At 32.5% G+C, this 13637-nt stretch overlaps 1 protein-coding gene across 1 annotated transcript in view; it reads right to left on the reverse strand.

Annotated features, from left to right (window-relative positions):
- Positions 1–9590: 9590 nt before the first annotated feature.
- Positions 9591–13637, reverse strand: part of LOC117630366 — a 25600-nt gene continuing 21553 nt past the window's right edge. Inside the window, exon 25 of the mRNA XM_034363102.1 lies at positions 9591–9767. Within this exon, the coding sequence (XP_034218993.1) occupies positions 9591–9767 (177 nt within the window). The remainder of the gene's footprint in view (positions 9768–13637) is intronic.

Consider the following 13637-nt stretch of genomic DNA (forward strand, 5'->3'; position numbering starts at 1 on the left):
CGCTATAAACTCCATTAAAATTAATAATAAATTATAACAAACTCAGTTAAAATCTATACACGAATTTAGTCAAAATCTATATGGAGTTTGTAGAATTCAGTCAAACTCAATTAAATTCAATTAAACGCTATCAACTTTATAACTCTTTTAAAATCATTTAAAATCTAATTGAATACACCCTCTCAAAATAACTACAGTTCAGAAATCTCATAATATCATATTGTCAATGATATTATGATAGGGCTGATTTAGTATTTCTTCTCCCTGAAGTGGTCCATGGGTTTGGAATGAATAGCGTAGTGGCCCAAACTAATATTATGTCCCCTGCCCAGCCTATATTGAACTTGGGCCTGAAGAGCCAATCCTACGCGAGCTGCTTGCGTCTTGAACTTGGGCCTTGAACCTTACAATATTAAAAGAATGATTTATTTGCAAACATCACTCTACATTTTTTATTTTGGGGTTAATTTCAATTGAGGGCTGCTAAATGAACATTAAAATTAATTGAGTATACTCTATGATTTAAGTGCACCCTAATATTTAAATCAAAATATAAAATTAACTAAGTACACCCTATTTAACTACCCAAAATACCCATGACACACTCTAATACACTCTATCTCGCCAAAAAAAACCAACAACATTCATCGATCTCCCTATGATCCCTTTTTCTCCATACTTTGATTCTCAAAATTTTTAACTATACAATCTGGACAATATTGTTCTTTTTGATATATCCTAAATCTAACTAATTATACAAAAACGTTCAACATAATTCTTTGATATTGATCCTAAATCATATAATAATACTAAGTAAGGGAATCACTCTTATTAAAATACTTAATTTTACAGCTTCGGGGTTTTAAATTTTTTTCCCAAGAAACACAGTATTTCATGCCGTCTGATTTTTATTTTTATTTTTTTTTATAAAATGAATCCAATATCTAAAACCAAAAAACAACTCTGATTGCCTTCTCAGCCAGGGGTTGACAAGGTTAGCCTATTTGCAGTCTCTGTCTTTTTTTCAATAAGATCTTTGATTCATGACCACCCCAAAAAAATAAAAATAAAAATAAAAATAAAAATTGATTTCCTTGCTTGCTGATATAAGCCCCAATATGATTCGTGTGGCTACTTTTGAGGAGGGAAATTGGAGAAAACAAGTTTTTACAAGGAGCTTCAAATATTTTAGGGAATTTTTTGAATTGAAAGATGAGAAAAATGAAAAAATTATAAGTTTGGAGAAGAAGAGTGATTGAAAGGAGGAGAGGTTCTACTGGCCTTGGTTTTGAGAGATAAAAGAGTTCGGCTGTCCAAATGCTAAGATGGAGAAGAAGAGAAGTGTAGGGAAAAATATGTAGTGTCATGTTTTAGATGGTTTTAAAAAGGTGCTACTAAACGAACCCTGAAATTAATTGAGTACACCCTAAGATCTAAGTACATCCTAAAAATATGTGGTGTCATGTTTCACAATTCAATATATCCTTTTTAGTCATTTTATATTAGGGAAAATTAGTAATTCAATAAATACTTTGACAGTAGGGTGTACTTAGTTAATTTTAGGGTTCGTTTAGCAGCACTCTTTCAATTTAGTATCTTGAACTCTCACTCAAGGCAGGTTTGCCCATGCACTCTCAATTTTAATAGTCATTTACACTAATCTTTTTAATTTTTTACAATTTAGTTCCGGCGTAAACTTCATTATCAAAATGTCCTTTAATTGCCTATGTGGTGGGCCTGAGTCAAATGAAGGGTATTTTTTGGGCAATAGGTGTCTTCCCGCCCAAACATGCAGAAAATGTGTCATAGTTTTTTAACAATAGTACTTGCGAAAGATACCATGTGCTTGAAAATACCTTTCAACTGACATTAAAAGAAGCGAATAGGTGGAACCTAGGCCTACCATGTAGAAAATTAAAGAAAAATTTGACGGTGAAGTGAACGCCGGAACCATATTGCAAAAAAATTAAAATGATTAGGGTACATGATTGCTGAAATGGAGAGTGTAAGGGCAAACATACCTTAAAGGTGAGAGTTCAAGGTATGAAATTGAAATTACCTATTTTATTTTTAATTTGAGCGAGGGATATTCGAACTTGAGACCTATATCAATAAAATGAAGAAAAAAAGATGCCATTAAATCAATAACTAGTTGATCGCTCTAGGTTTTTAGGTCAAACTTTCAATCCTTAAGTTCATAACATCAATCGACCACTAATAGTAGGGGTGGAGATCAATTCAGCTATACCGACTAAATCAGCCGATCTGAACCATCATGGCTAGTTTTGTTAGTTTTAACCAAGACAAAAGTCAAATGTTTTAAAATCCAACAGGACCTTTATGGTTTGGTTCGGTTACGATTTTTGAGGTTTTGCAAATCGGCATAAATCTAACCGACTACCCACTTGTATATTTATTTTATATTTTATTTTATTTTACACACATAGTTCTCTTATTGGATAATAAATAGGTAAGGATATTGAATTTGAAGTTTGATGGAATTTTGAATTGTAACTATACTAGTTATTGGATTTTAAAGTTTGATGACATGTTGAATTTAAGGATGGTTTGATTTGCTAGAAAATAATACATACGTAGCAAGTTATAATTTTTTTTGTTTTACTTAGCTAACAAAGTCGAAAAAAATGCAATAGAAAAAAGATTTTACTTACACCCAACCGTTCAAAAATTGGTTTGGTTTATTTCAATTTCCTCAATGATTTTTGTCAAAACCAAACTGAATCATACCATTTTATAATTAGTTAGACCGAGGCTATAAAGTAAAATTGATCCAGTCCAGATCGCACCCACCCTAATCAATAACCGTCTCATGCCCCCTCTGAACATTGGACTTTCATCGATGGTACAAATAGAACCCACTGACTGAAAACTAGATTGATTGAGACTTCATTTTCCTAACAAGCCACTGTAACCAAGCCTTCACTTACTGTTATGTCCATGGCTGAGAACAGCAAGGGGTGCAATAGATTGCAATCATGAAGAGGAGCTTTCCTATGGTATCTTGCAGAAACCATGATGCAATTATATTTCACCGTACCTTCATGTTTGTATGCCTGCCAACTATCACTGATTCTATTCAGATTGGAGTGCATTATTACACCTTTACAGTTTCCATTTTCTCTCAAAAGTGGTCAATCCAATGGCCTTCCTGTACAAATTTGGAGCCCATCATGTTTCCGAATTGGACTTTTCCTTGATGGTGCATAAGACAAACTTATATGAGTGTACCAAAACACAAAAGAGCTCAAATGAGAAATTGCGAATGCATTTGCTCTAGGGTGAATTTACCAAGCTAACATGGCCTACCCAATTTTTACTAGCCAGAATAAATGTACGAAATTTTATCTACAATTGTCACATGATATTTATCACCTTCTTCCAAAAGAAAATATTATAATTTTTATTTGGTTTTAAAAAAAAAAAAAAACATCTTTTACTTATGTATATTTTCTAGTGTTTATACTCTATATATAGCCAAAATGACGGTCGGTTTAGGGTTAGGTTTAAGATTTATTACAAAGAAAGTGAAAACAAAAGTTTGAATTGGACTAATTTTGACTATGAAGATGATATTTGCAAGAAAATAGAAGTAAAGAATATAATTTCATAAGACTTGAACTGGACCTCCTCGATGATCAGTAGATGTCATTAAATCAAATGGTTAATGACCTAATCACATTAAACTCCTAATCTAAACAATGATATTCTTTTTTTTCTTTTTGGGTTAATGACCTAAATGGTCCCCTAACTATTGCTCCATTATCATTTTGGTCCACCAACTAAAATTTTCAATTCAAACGTCCTTAAACTTTTTATTTTGTACCAAGATGGTCCATCTGTGACAGATTCCGTTACTTCTGATCACACGATGGTCACGTGACTGAGTTTTGAAGGGTATATGCGACTTTTTGAGAAGCTCTATCGAAGGGTATGACTAAAATGATCCCTCAACTATTGCTCCAGTATCATTTTGGTCCACCAACTAAAAATTTCATTTGAACCGTCCTTCCACTTTTTTTTTTTTTGGTATCAAGATGGTCCTACCATCAAAGTGCGTCAATTTTATTGTTATTTTTTTTTGTATTTATCTTATTTTAAAATTTTTAATTAATTTAAAAAATAGAGAAAAAAATATTACTTTTTAAGTCCATGTCATAAAAAAAAAAAGCCATGTTGGTGGTAAGATTCAATTTTTTCAATTTTAAAATTAGGTACAAGTTCCTATAATAGTTTTCTTTAATTTTTAATTATTGTTTGCTCTTTTAAAAAATTTGTTATTTTATATATATGTGTGTGTGTAGTGTGTGTGTGTGTGAGAGAGAGAGAGAGAGAGAGAGAGAGATTTTAATTAATTTAAACAATAGAGAATTTTTTATTATTAATTGTTAGGTCAGTCTCACCAAAAAAAAAAAACAAAAGCCATGTGGCTAGTAAGATTCAATTTTTTTAAATTTTCTAAGTTTTATAATAGTTTCCTTGATATAAAAAAAAAAAAAAAAAAGAGTTGAAGTTCGGTTCAAATGAAAATTTTAGTTGGTGGACTAAAATAATACTGGAGCAATAGTTGGGGGACCATTGGAATCAATAATCCTTTTAGAGGAGGATACTCACCTAAAAATACGGTTTTGTCCCCCTATTTCACGGAATAATACACAGACTTTGACGGATGGACCATCTTGGTACAAAATAAAAAGTTTAAGGACGTTTGAATTGAAAATTTTAGTTGGTTGACCAAAATGATAATGGAGCAATAGTTGGGGTACCATTTAGGTCATTAACCCTTTCTTTTTTTAAACAAAGCAATCATTTAAACTATAAAAGGAGGGCAGAATCTCACACACACATTAAGGTCCCATGAGGGTTCAAACTTAAAACCACTTATTTGCAAATCAAGACTCATTTTCACTGGACTAGACCTCGTTAGTAAAGCAATGATATCCTAATGTAGCTATTAGTTGCAAATTGGTATTGCAAAAACTTGAAACCATCTCAATGTTCCTTCCCTTTTTCAAATTTTGATCTCAAAGTTATGGTTTTTTGTTATTTTTGAATAGGAATAATTGGGAATGGATGCATGCATGGGGTGTCATGCTGCTTTGTTTTTAGTTTTATAAAAACCACACCCGAAAGCCGAGGGTCACATACATTCAAGTGGCACAAAGAAAATAGAAAATATCTGTTTTGCCAACTCGATACACTTGGAATCGGACAGATCGTAGGAGTTAACTATTAGCATTTGACCCAATAAATTATAGATACTGGCATTATGTGCCATATGCAGCTGGCAAAAAAAAAAAAATATATATATATATATATATATATAAAAAAAATTCAGTCCACGAGCACAAAGGAATTAATAATTTCTTGTATTTCTTGTTTGTGGTATTAAAAAATATTGGTGATATAGTAGTAATCAAGAATGAAGACCCTTTTTAAATGTATATGAAACTTTCGAAGTGCACAATTTTACAAATAAAAATAAAATAAACTGATGAAAGCATCTTATTCTTAGAATTGTGTATACGTACGTACATGTCTATATAATGGTACGATGTACGTTTGTGATCTGTATGGTTGTAAACTGTGTGTGTCTATATTTATTACTAAAACAGTGCTGAAGAGAGTTTTGCTAATTAATTATAAGCCATTCTTTTTTCTTTTTTTTAAAAAGCACCTCTCGTATTGAGAGGGGCAATAATACACTAAACTCACAGACAAAACACGGATGCTAAACTGAAGGTAAATTTTATATGTTTCGTTTTCGTACTTTTAAAGCTGCCATTCTTAATGTGATTACATGTGATGTATATCTTTTTCACTAAGTTTTTGTAAAGATGATCTTTGACTAATGACACAAAAAATAAACAAATCGACTTATGACATGATATCATGAGGAGCTTAAACGATTGGATAGCCTCATATTTTTTACTAACGAGTTAGCGTTTGAGGTTTCTATATATATAATTTTCAAAGTAGAGTTTATAATTTTCTACAAGAATAACAAGACAAAAATATTCGCCTATGTCCCCCTTTTTTTACGATCTTCCCAATTGCCCACGTTCATCCATTCTCATTTGTTTAGGCCCGAAAGAAAACCCATTCATTCTTAATTGCACATCCTACTCTCCCGTGACAATTATTACAAGACAAAGCTCATTAAAAAAGAACAATTAAATTTAGCAAAAGGAAGACACACATAAACATCTTCATAAAAAATACACACATAAACATGAGCACGTGAGGCCCACTAACTTGTACGTTAATCTTACTTATCTCTCACTAATCATGCATTTTTCAGTCACATACTTCCAAAACAAAAACATGAATTTGGTTCGTGGTTTGTAATTTAATTAAGAAAATGCGTTAAAAGGAGGGCCCACCTCGTAAATCTGCCAAGGGCACGGCCCGGTTGAAGTTTTTTTGTTTGTTTTTTGAATGTATTGATTGCATGCCCTGCGGGTCACCGGAGACCCGCACTTTTAAACCCTGATTTCGAGGTCTTGCTCACTTTTAATTTCGTTTGATTCGAATAAATAATTTAACAGTGTATTTAGATGAGGAAAATAAATTTGAGATTTTGCCAAAATTTAGAATTTTTAAATTAACATGAATCAATTTCCGTGTTTGGATAATAAAAATATATAAATTTAGAAATTCCGGTAGGAAAAAAAAAGAATTTGAAGATCATAAATCCCAATTTTAAATTTTATCTAAAAGTCGTCATTTCTAAAATCCCAAGAGAAATTGAGTTTTTAAAAAAGACAACTTTACAAATAAAGGTTAAATTCCGTGTTTTAAATACATCACCCAAACAAGAAACTTTACAAATTCTAGAACATTAATTTCAGTCATTTTAAATTCTGTCATTTATGAAATCCTTTGTACTTTTAAATTTCCTCATCCAAACGCACTGTAAGGCAAATCATTTACAAGGGATAGAAAATGAAAGAATTATTTATATTATAATATTTAGTAATGTTAGGAAAGTAACTAAGAAATACCACTTTATTTCCTTACCGATGTTTGATTTGTGTAAGAATGTAAAACAAACTTTGTTTAATTTTTCAATTATACCCATGTTAGAAATACGAACTAAATAAAATAAAAGAAGAATCCATTTAATGTTATATTGTAATTCTAAATGGTTAATGAGAACATAATGGTCATGAAAAATAGTTGTGAAAAAAGTACATTTAATGATGGGCCTAGTTTCCGATGGAAAGGGAAAATGAAACCCACGGGGGTGGAGGGTCTCATTTTCCCCCATATTTTTCCATGAGAGAGGCGAACATTTTCCATGCCTAGACTTACCAGATTTCCCATTCCCAAGCCTCATTTCCCATGAACCAAACACACTCTTAGGTTTCATGTAAACTCCTCCCTCTACACACTCCATGTTGTAATTTTTGCTCATACCAAGTCTTCAGAATGTTTACACTGGCAATATATATATATATATAGTTTTTCTCTTATTTCGACTCGTGCGAACGCCCTTGTAAACACATAAGAAAGTAGAGATGAGTAGGAGAAAATACATACTGTTCACACAATAATAACATTCGGATGTCCGTATAGGAGAAAATATATATATAAACATACTAGTAGTTGGGGCGAGTACTAGAGTGGCTAAATAACAAGAACAACGAAGATATTATTTAGAGAATATTATCTCCAATAAATACATCGATATATGACTTAGTATCGAGAGTAATGAGTTGACTCACTAATTAACCATAAGTGGACTCATTAAAGTTATGGGTAGGAATGGTTTGAATTGGTCTGTTTGTTGGTCAAAATTGGCCACCGAACTAACTAGTTGGCAAGGAAACTTCCATGATTGATGTTGAGCTAATGGAGGCTCTACCAACCACGATCATTTCATTACAAAATCGAATTGGTTGTGGTCAGTTGTGGTAGTGCTAATGAGATGCAGGTGAAAGGAGATTCGACAAAGACTAAAGGAGTTTCATATGATAATTTGGCAACATTTGAGTGTGCCAATTAACAGCCGCTCTCTCCCTCTATGAGTCCTAAAGGAAAATTCCATTGAGGTGGGAGGAGGAAGAAGCGTCACTGTCCCTCCTCCCCCTCTTCTTTTCTCATCTTTTCCTTTTAGGTTAGTGAATAAGTCTATTGGGGCATTTTGAATAAAAAGCCTCTTGTGGTGGTTTCTTCTAAGCCATGGTTAAATTGAAGTTCCCTATTACCTCTTTTACTCTATGTTCTCAATCAAATCCTACTCCCAAAACCCGCTCCCTAACGCTGCTCATGTTTTTTAAATTTGATTATACATCGTCTTTGACGGAGGTTGCTGCAAATCACCTAATTGTTCTTTGGCAAAGTTATTATTTTCATTTATTTGTTTGCTCTTATGCACAGGTAGATCACTGGAAATTATATTTTGCCCAGATCTGTTACGGATGTGGTGGTGGGTGTGGCCGCAACGACGCTTACTCAGGTGGTGGTGGTAGGGTTCGTTTAGGCTCATGGGTTAATTTAGGGTTTTGGTTATGTTGGGTTTGTGGGCTTTGTTTGGGCTTATGGCTAATTGTGGTGATGTGGCTCGTAGTTTTAGTGCGATTTTTATTTGCATTAGTTTTACTTTTAGAATGTTAGTTTGTTGCCATCTTGAGATTGATATTTTAGATGTCTTTGATTGTACTGTTGAAATTAATCTAATGAAGTTTCTATTTGATTTATAAAAAATAAAAATAAAAACTATATTCGATGATATTTAGGACAATTGGAGCAGATTTGACAAGATAGGAGGAATGAGGAAGAGACATAAAGAGAGATTGTCGTAGATCGTGGTGAGGTCTTTAACGACGCGACGAATGGCGACAAATGGTGAGGAGATAGAGAGAGGGGGGAGGTTGAGAGAATGCAGAAGGACGTGATAGCATTAACATATTTAGTGGGACTTCAAATGAGATATCATGGATTAAGGTAAAATATAAAAAATAAAATATTTTCAATTTCAAAACTCTATAAAATAAAATAAAAAAATAAAAAAAACACCAAACCAAACATACATGATTGGTTTAGCTGATTAGGACTTTTCTTTTTTCGGTTATAAATTCCCAACTGTAATTAGAACCTTACTAGCAAAACTAAGCTGAATAAAGGCAAAACACGTGAAGAAAAATTTATATAATCTTTGTTTGGATCATCAGTATCACATTGGGCACGCTTAATGCTATCTAGTTAAAAACCTTGTTAGGAAAAACCAAGTGGAATAAAAACCTAAGTGAAGGAAAGAAAAGTACATTGCACATACGTACTATATATATAGCATACTTTTAGATGCTCTAGATAACTACATGCTTCAATCAAATCGTTTTTAAATTCGATTCATCTAGTTACAATACACAATATTTTGGAATGTGGACTTTGGAAAAAATTTGGTAAAGAAATTCGCCAGATTATCAATGGAACGAATTTTGTCCCATTTCAATTAACTAAATTTATTATAGCTCATGTGTGTAGACAAATGTCATCAAATTTGTGTTCTATTTGCACTACTTAGTCAATATCTCAATTCATCTAATCAACTCAATTTGAATCAAGGCTTAAATCCAAACAAACTCATCAAGTAAGCCAGTATCGCTCAACACAAAATACATCATTACGTATAAACCCCACAATTGGGTAAAACTGAGGGCATAAGCTAGTTCAGGGCCATCCCTGAGATTTTGAGGGCCCTGTGCGAATTTAAATTGGGGTTTCACATAATCTAATACGAAATACTATAAATAAAAATTTGGCATAACTTAATGTCATAAACAATTTTTTTTATAACTAAAAATCATGAATAAATATGTAATGACAATCAAAAATCAAATTCATAAAAATTTAAATGTTTCTATTTGATAAAATTAAATGTTTGGTACAAAAATAAGCTCATTGTGCCCCTACAAGGTCCTTTGCTACCTCCAATAAGCAATTTGTGTTTAATAGGAAAAAAAAAATTAGCAATCACAAATTAAAGAGTAGTTGCACACAAATTCCTGAAATTTGAATTTGACTATTTGATTTTGAGTGTTCTTTATGAATATACGAATTAGGGTTTTCTCTTTTTGGTGTTGAAATTCCTGAAATTGTAAGAATAACTAAAATTGTCAAAGGATTGAAAAAAGAACCAAAGAGAGATTGATGAATGATGATGATTACTTACCAGAAAATCAGAGTTTAAAAGAAAAGAAGAAGCCATGAAGTTTTTTTTGTTTTGTTTTGAATGAAAAAAGTACTTTTCTTAGATGAGAAATTTTTTTTTATAAATTTTTTAAAAGAATGATCGGAGTAGAAAGTGTTTGGGGGATATATATATATATATATATATATACATATACTCCTCATGTGGTTAGCTTCGATGTTTAATAATATAAAAACAGCATATAGACCGACTTCAGCAAGAATCGAACTCTGGCGCTACGTTAAATGGAGAAGCGCTGGAGCCAACTCCACCAGACACGCCCTTGTGCAAATGTCTAGCACGCTATACTATATATACAATTCCTATAATATTAATATATATACTATAAAGAAATTTTTTTTCGGGGGGCCCTTAAGAATCAGGGGCCCTGTGCAGTGGCACCACTTGCGCCACCCCAGGGCCGCCCCTGAGCTAGTTGATGATCCACTATGAAAAATAATATGGATACAAAGAACACAATGAAAAAATTAAGTCAAATTAATACCCTTGAAGTCAATAACTCATATCGGCAACTCAAATCAAGTTAGATGCAATCTTCGTGATAAATTCATGTAAGATCTATATGAACTCTACTCAAAAGGGAGGGAAAAAACATTTTCAAAGTTCATCTTCCAACATCTAAATGATCCTCATGAAGTAGAAGTACATATTTGAAATCAAAAGAGATGGAAAAAGAAACTCAATCTCATATTGTAAAAGGGTTAAGCTCTTACAAGGCCTTTGACTTTTTCAATTGTAAGTATCTTTGCTCAAGCTTCTAAGCGAAAAATGTTTCAGAAAAATATTTATAGCCTAACAAAGTGAAGACGCCATAAAAGAGATAACCTATAAAACTTGATCGATCATGTAATTATGTTGATTGATCAAGAACAGAGACAGTGTTTCCATATTCGTGTATGAGGAACAAAAATTATTATCCAACCTATGCATATTAGCCTAATTAAAATCATCGTCAATTTAAACTTATGAATGCATGATATAGATGAAGTTATTGCTAACTCCAAACTTTTCATAAACTTCATCCTTTAAAAAACAACCTCTTTATTTGAAGCTTTCCACATTCTTGATCAAGGAATCAATGGCCAAAACTTATGCTATCCTAAATCTAATATTACAACCAAATGGGCATTTTGATTTGGGCAAATGCCAAACAAATTATTATGTTAACAATCTCAAACAGTTGCATAAAAAATAAAAAATATGTGTGAGTGCCACCTAGATTAAAAAAAATAAATTTGAAAGAAAAAAATTAGGATCCCCTAGCATTGTCCATAAGAATTTGGATTCAAGATAAATTCCTGAATGCATACTAATATAGGAAAAAAAAAAATCAAATATATGTTAAGAACTCATGGGTAGAACTTGCCCTTAAAATCCGGCTTGTAAGGGAAGGGTACTCAGGAGAACGTCCTCATTGGTCCACTTGCGTGAGAAACCAAGCACTGATGCCAATTGTTAAGAGCCCATTGGTAGCTTGGTGGTAGTTGTTGTAAGACAATATCTTGTCTTAACCACGATTGTGGTCTTCTAATCACATGTGCACTCAAGAATTTGCATTGATCACGATATACAACTCTAACATATCTGTAGCTATTGTTCTAAGTGTATTTATATTGAAACACAGAAGCCACGAGGATTCCTAATTACATATGAATTGAAACAACCTATCCTAATGCAATGAGGTTTACTCAAGTGTTTCTTGATGGACAAGATACTAGGGTTAATTGCTTATAAATAGATGTCCCTTCCCTATCGACTAAACATGCTCAAACAGAAAATCTCACCCCATCTAGAGAGACTAAACATGCTTAAATAGAAAATCTCACCCCATCTAGAGAGAGCGAAGGAACTGAGTAGATAAGAAGATTTCTATTCACCATGTTAGACCAAGGTTAATGTTGAGGTTCAAAGGCATGCTAGAACTTTCATGTGGTATCAGAGCACTAGGTCTTGTTCTTTAATCTTACTTTTTCAATTTTTCAAGTCTACATAAAGCTCATATTTAATTTTGATCATTAGTCATGAAGCATGTAGCTTAAAAACAATTGCATATCTTATGTGACAAGGTATGATCAAGGGCTTCAAGATTCTATCACTACTACAAAAAGTGAAAAAGACGACCAGAAAACAACGATGGTCTAAGTGAAAACCGTCGTGGTTTTTAAAAAGACGACGGTTCTAAAAACACCGTCGTGTAATACAACCTTAGACAACTAAAAAATGGAGATTCAAATGGCTGTTCAAAAACAACGACGTACCTAATTAAACAACCGACGCCTATTTGAAACAGATTTCCGCAGTGTAAAATCAAAGCCAACAAAGAACGGCAGAAGTTATGAATCGACCGACGTAGAAAGTAAAGACGACGATTTCAATAAAAGCCGCCGTTTTTACTCATAAAATAACACGACGAGGTTTTCGTATAAGACGCCGTATAATTACAAACAAATCCACGGCTTTAAAATACAAAATATCGCCGTATTAAATTAATGTACAACGACGAAAAATATAAATATATCGACGTCATTCTCGTATAGTTCTACGACGTTATCTTTAAATCGTACTATAAAATTTAACGTCGTATTTATTCATTTTATACGTCGTACTTTAATTTAAACCGTCGTCTTAATAAGAATTTTTGTTAACAATTTTTTTCTTTGATTTTCTTATCCTACGTCGGTAGATCTACTTAATGACAAGAATTGAAATAACCACGACGGTTTATATAGAAAACCGCCGACATAATCAGATTTTTCTGAGATCCCAAGGGTTACGAAATCTTACCAGATGGAACTCTGTTCCACATCATAATCTTAACAGATGACACAGATTTGCAATCAGAGAGACAATTTTTTGGAAGTTGATGATGTGTGTGCTTTTGTGTATCTACAAATATTATACCTAACGTCGTTGCAAATTTGCAATCAGAGAGACAATTTTCAACGACGGTTATATTATACCTAACGACGTTTAAAAAACAAATCAACGTCGCTCAACAAATATATTACGTCGTCTTAGTCTTACTTAAGACGACGAAAAACGACGACAGTAATACAAAAACAGTCGTTGTTTTTATATTCTTATTTTATTTAAATCTGTCATCCAAAAAAGAAACTTTACATATTCCAGAACATTAATTTCCTTCATTTTAAATTTCCTCCGAAAAAAAAACTCTATTTATAACGCACTGTAATTGAAAAATAAACTGAAAGGTCACGGGAAAAAAAATTCTATTCATAATTTAAAAATTCAAATCCACGTCGGTTATATTAAACCTAACGACGTTAAATGAAAAGATTCCACGTCGCAAAACAAATATTGCGTCGTGTTAGTTAAAAACGACGGCATAACAAAAAACCGTCGTTGTTTCAAACTGAATTAATTTAAAATTTCTTCGGGAAAG

Source organism: Prunus dulcis, chromosome 6, assembly GCF_902201215.1.
Source record: "Prunus dulcis chromosome 6, ALMONDv2, whole genome shotgun sequence".
In the NCBI taxonomy this organism is placed as follows: domain Eukaryota; kingdom Viridiplantae; phylum Streptophyta; class Magnoliopsida; order Rosales; family Rosaceae; genus Prunus; species Prunus dulcis.